General features: G+C 43.6%; 1 protein-coding gene across 1 annotated transcript in view; it reads left to right on the top strand.

Annotated features, from left to right (window-relative positions):
- Positions 1-2,945, top strand: part of tbkbp1 (TBK1 binding protein 1) — a 41,473-nt gene extending 38,528 nt beyond the window's left edge. Inside the window, exon 10 of the mRNA XM_047327573.1 lies at positions 308-2,945. Coding sequence (XP_047183529.1) covers positions 308-436 — 129 coding nt within the window. The 3' untranslated portion in view covers positions 437-2,945. The remainder of the gene's footprint in view (positions 1-307) is intronic.
- Positions 2,946-6,000: the final 3,055 nt, after the last annotated feature.

Consider the following 6,000-nt stretch of genomic DNA (forward strand, 5'->3'; position numbering starts at 1 on the left):
AAATAACGAAGCCAATAAGCATCTTTCTAAATTTAACCGGATTGAAAAACGGTGCATCAGGATTGGGAACGAGAGTTTCCTCCTGGATTTACTACGAGTCGGGTCAGTTTCATGTTGCGTAACAAGTCTGAAGGAACAACTCAACAAGTGGTGATGTAATTCTGTTGCCGCCCACAGAGTGACTAATACAATCCAGTGGAATGAGTCGAGGACCACCTGTGGTTTTTATCTTGCAGTCAAATAGTGAATGCGTGTGTGTGTGTGTGTGTGTGTGTGTGTGTGTGTGTGTGTGTGCATTGCTCTGCAGCTCTGGATGGAGACTGAGGAGAGCGACATGCGGAGCTGCCCTCTCTGCCAGCTGATATTTCCTGTCGGTTACCCTGACGATGCCCTCATCAAGCACATCGACTCCCACCTGGAGAACAGCAAGATCTGATTGCCATGGCAACCAGCGCGCACACACACACACACACACACACACACACACACACACACACACACACACACACACACACACACACACACACACACACACACACACACACACACACACACACACACACACACACACACACACACACACACACACACACACACACACATCTGCGCTCTCCTCTCCTCTTACGTAGATTATGTAAGAGATTGGCAGATCTGGGGTAAAATGGAAAGTCAACATTAGAATCTCAGGCGATCCATTTGGAGCCAAGTCAGCCGTGTGTGGAAGTCTGTAGGGGGCGATGCCGAATGGCACAGGGGCCCATTTTACTGAAACATGGGTCCGTCTTGGATTTATGAGTCCACAGGCAGAGCCGTCTGCTGGCCTGCCCGACGACAGCTCGGCCTGCGTCGTCACCGGCTCTGGTTTGCTGCCGTTTTGTTGTGCGAGTCTCTGTCGTGTGGTTTCAGACAGTTTCAGGTATCGTGTTCGTTTATTCCTCATCACAGTTCAGGAGCTCTGCATGTCAAAGAGTTTCAGCGTTCAAGAGCGAAAAGATCAGGGAGATCTGAGGCTTTCTTTTTTTTTTTTTCTATTTTCACCACTCAGCTTTAAATACTGTTCACCGGCTTGGAAATGTCACACACACACACACACACACACACACACACACACACACACACACACACACACACACACACACACACACACACACACACACACACACACACACACACACACACACACACACACACACACACACACACACACACACACACACACACACACACACACACGTACTACGGTATGGTTTTTTTTCTTCCTTATCAAAACGATCCAATGGATATTCGGTACGTATCTGACAGCGATGAGTCATATGAACAAAGAAGTTTTGAGACGGATGTATAGAGAGAATGACACCGGATGATCGATCAGGAGCTCGTCGCCGGGTTCACTTTTTCTACAAACGCAAGAGGTCAATGTTTCCGTGGTTCAGTTGAGAACGTATGAAACAGGAAAAAAAACATTCCAGTCTCACATTTCATTCGACTGACAAGCTGGAGAATACGAATGTGAGAGTCGGGTGCGATCGGCCTGAAGGCCTCGCTGAGGTTTGATGATGCCCTGCAGGCCGGGGCACCGACGCTGTTGTTGTTGCTGCGTCTCCTCTATACGAGTGGAGGGCAATTTTAGTCAGAATATACCTTTATGCTTGCAGCCTGGTCCAAAAAAATCTAAGTATCGTAGGACTTTAAGTTAGCATAGCCTAAATATTAAATATATTTGTTTTCAGTCCCCCCCCCCCACACACACACATACATATAGATAGATATTCCATGTATAATTTACTCTTTATAATGTCTATCTGGAAGGCAAAAAAATATGAGGATTTATTTTTGCAAATGTCGATGCATCACACGCCTCCTGTCGGTGATGGACAGCATGTGGAGGGTTGGAAGGTGGAAGTCCCGCTGCATGGGACGCTTCTCTGTACAAAGACTTTACAAAGTGTCAACTGGGATTCTCTCCTCGGTCTTCCTCTAAGATCTGGAGCAACAGCTTGATGTCACGACCGCCCAGACCGCCCGACAAAAAAGAAAAAGAAGAAGGAAAGAACACAACCATGAGATCAAGACGTGTGAGGCTTTTTAAGTGTTCTGTATTTCTATCTGGGAGGTCGACGCTCTTCTTTTGATACGTGGGTTTGATTCTGTTTCTTTTCTCTTCTTTTTTCTTTTTCTATCACGAGTGGGAATCTTGACTCGAGATCTTGCTCGTGGAACTTGAACTTCTATTTTGACAAAAAAAAAAAGGAAAAAACACAAAGTTACACTGATGTCAGCTAATCTGAGGCTCTCGGTTACATGTGCAGTTTCTAACGTAGGGGATGTCCCACACACACACACACACACACACACACACACACACACACACACACACACACACACACACACACACACACACACACACACACACACACACACACACACACACACACACACACACACACACACACACACACACACACACACACACACACACACACACACACACACACACACACACACAAAAGCCGGTTTGCTGCAGAAGAGATGAAATGTGGCGATTAGAGCACGAAGTGGCTGCGGCAGCAGGATGATGCAGGACCACAGGATTCTGAAGTCTTTGCGTCAGTTAATTTCAACCCTAACACTGTTATAATTAACACCGAGGTCCCGGCAGGCTTCGTTTCAGGCTTTCACTTCCCTACGAAGGTCTAAAAAACAAAAACAAAGGATAATTCCGGTGTATTACCACTTGGACCTTATTGCAGAACGTTTGGACACGGGTTTGTACGAACTTTCTGAGTCAGACGAATAAGGGATTTGCCTCTTGCTGGCAGTTAATGCCTCACATTTTATTTGTAGACAACCCTCGGTCTTATGCGGAGCAGTTTATACTCGAGTCACGACAGCGTCCTCCATTTTGGTTTCTTTGGCTCTCCGTTCCCTGAACGCCCCCCCCCCCCCCCCCCCCCCCCCCAGAATAAAGAGCGCCTGCTGTCGGCAAATGGCTCATATTCCAGGGTCAAAGTTCACCCGGTCGAGGCTTTAGTCTTTAAACTTTAGACTGAAGACAAAGAGAAAGTGAAAGCAGGGTTTCCCCACAGTGCGTCGTAGTGGAGGAGAATCTCTAATATAAATCATATTAAACTTCAGGGGAAACAAGCGGAGGCAGTACGTCACACAGACCGAGGCCACTTCTTGAAAGAGTCGGCTCCGTTTGCATCGGTGACGGATAAGACGAGACTTCAGGCAGCAGTTGCCGCCTCTGCTAACCGGTTTCCTGGAGGAAACCCTGAAACCTTCTCAGAATTTCACAAGAAAAACGGTGAGGTTCAAAGACGTCTCAAAACATAAACATGACTATATGGATTTTTTTTTTTTTAGTTTTTACATTTCCTTCCCCATTAATCATCTTCTTGACTCCTGGTTCTCAATCTGGCTTAACTGTAACAATCTGATCACCTGCTACTTGTGTTTCTGTCCCTGTCGATGTGATGATCACTATGTTACTGTGCCTGATAAATACAAATGGACATAAACTGGAATTATCCTTTTTTTCTTTTCTTTTTTCTTTTTAATGGAGACTGTACAGGTGTACGATAAAAACTTCAAGGCCGTGTGAAGATACTTGACCATTGAATCCAGGAGGGCTTTAATGACTCCCAGTGATTCTATACTGTATGTATGTTCCTATATCACGCTGTAAAAAAGAATCATATTGAAAGTGTGTACAGACAGATATTTTGCAAGTGTGTAAGACTAATGTACTCTTTTATTCAACAACTTCAAATTGGAGTGTCTGTAAATCAGTATATATATAATCCTCGCCAAGAACACAACAAATATGAATTATACTAACTATAAGTGCCACCCTACACCTTGCGGCAACACACAGAGAATAAACCTTTCTCTTACGCACTCGGTACAGTAGCTCTGTCGGTTTTAATCGGAGGGACGACGGTGTGCGACTGAGACTCCACGACCGCGAATAAACTGGGTTTAAACAAGAAAAGGACAAACTGATTATTCAAGGTTTCAGTCGTTCTGAGGAAATAAAAAGTCTGCTGCCTATCCCCCCCCCGGTCTGATTTAAATGTAGATAAAGTAGTTTTGGTTTCACTGGATGAGAAATCAAACTGAATTCGGGAACTTAAAGTTACAGGTACTTTTGCTGAACTTAGAGGAAAGATTTCACACACAGAGACAAAAAAATTATACATATATATATAAATATATATATATATATATATATATATATGTATATACACACGCCCCCTTCCAATCAGAGGACCTAAATTGACTCGTGGCCAAAAGCCAGCAAATAATTTCCTGTGTTTTGAAAAACAGAGGCCGTGGTTTGTGGGCTTCTGGCTCATGTCAGCGAGGGGAGAGGTGCGTCGTGGTGAACGTTGGCCAGCAGCAGCGATGCAGAGGGATCACGCCTCCGTCTGAGCTCAGTGAGATGCACACGGGTGTCAACATGACGACACATCTGCACGTTCACAGAACCGCGCTGAGGTCCATCGCGTAAAGCTCATGTCACACTTGTATCTCTTTTTTTGTGTCCACTGATTGTGAGGATGCAAAGCACTCATCTCGTCCGTTCATCTCCTTGTGTTGGCTCCAACAGCAGAGCCGACTCCTTGGTTTACTCAGGAGACTAACACAAATGCAGCTGTGCACAGATAAGAGATCTTTCAGCATCTGATTGGAAAATTTCTTCATCGTGAAGTTTCATGCAACGTTTTTTTTTTCCCTCCGATTTTCTCAGGGGACAAACGGCTAGGTCCAACAAAGACGGAAAAAAGAAGAAGAAATAAATACAACTTTTCCATTCGTGTACAGCTCCGCTCTGCTGTAAGTGACTGCCAGAGGGTTTTTCTCCTGGGTAACATCAAGTGAACACGGAGACCTCGACACCGGTGGTGTTTGGTCACTTGATTATTTGAGCGAGATGAGGGAGAAAAAAGAAGAAGAAAAAAGGAATAGAGTCACTTTTACTCTCGCTCTTTCTGTAAATATTCTCATTAATAAAACTGCAACTGGCACCGACGTTGCGTCTTGACCTGGCTTCTTCGTGCACAAATGATGTCATCAGTCTTTCTTTCTTGAGAATAATTTTGGAGCTGAAACTTGCAATCGTCCCTGGGGTTGTTCAGTTTGTGTCAAGGGAATTTACAAAGCAAAGATTAGCACCGAAGTTCTGAGAGATACTCCAACTTCCAACATATAAAGAAGCATAAATATTTTCTTTTAGAACCGCCCTTACTTCGATAAAGTAAGTGTCTATATGCTGATGTTTGAATGTTAAATTATGTCAACATGTTTTTTAAATCCTGTGGTGCGATAAACTAACTTTTTAGACAGAGCTTTCATTTCTTGCAGTAAACTCAATAAATTACAGCTTTTACCGTCCAAGTACAGTGAAACCACCAATTTAGATTGACGATATGTTGATATTGTCAATATAATATGGTAATATTACACTATTGACAAACATCATTCATTACATAAATTGCTTTATTTCTGGACACTATTAGTAATCACGAGATATTTATGTCTGGTTTGGCAACAAGATTCATTGTGCATTGTGTGTGTGTGTGTGTGTGTGTGTGTGTGTGTGTGTGTGTGTGTGTGTGTGTGTCCTCTAAAGAGAAGTGATCTTCAATACAAACGGTAGAGGCAGCATCTGTTCTAATAAAATTAGCTGTCGGGTGATATCAACGTTTCACAGATACCTGAAATAAGTTATTGCATCAATAACACAACCTTGTGATTGATGTCAGTTTGAGATTTTCAGGCAGTATTAAAGTGAAGTCAGTTGGCTGACGTATGTATAAACTCAGGTCATTGATCACACGATTGATTGAGCATATTAAAATCAGTGTCTTCCCAGATGTTCACATGAAGCCAAGACGGCAGTGATGTAGCGTCTCCTCCGTTCGGTGTGTTGTTGAGGTCATTGGTGGTGTTGGCACATGCAGATTATTGAGTAATAATTATGCATTATTTTTATGT

Source organism: Scophthalmus maximus, chromosome 16 (assembly GCF_022379125.1).
Source record: "Scophthalmus maximus strain ysfricsl-2021 chromosome 16, ASM2237912v1, whole genome shotgun sequence".
NCBI classification, from domain to species: Eukaryota; Metazoa; Chordata; class Actinopteri; order Pleuronectiformes; family Scophthalmidae; genus Scophthalmus; species Scophthalmus maximus.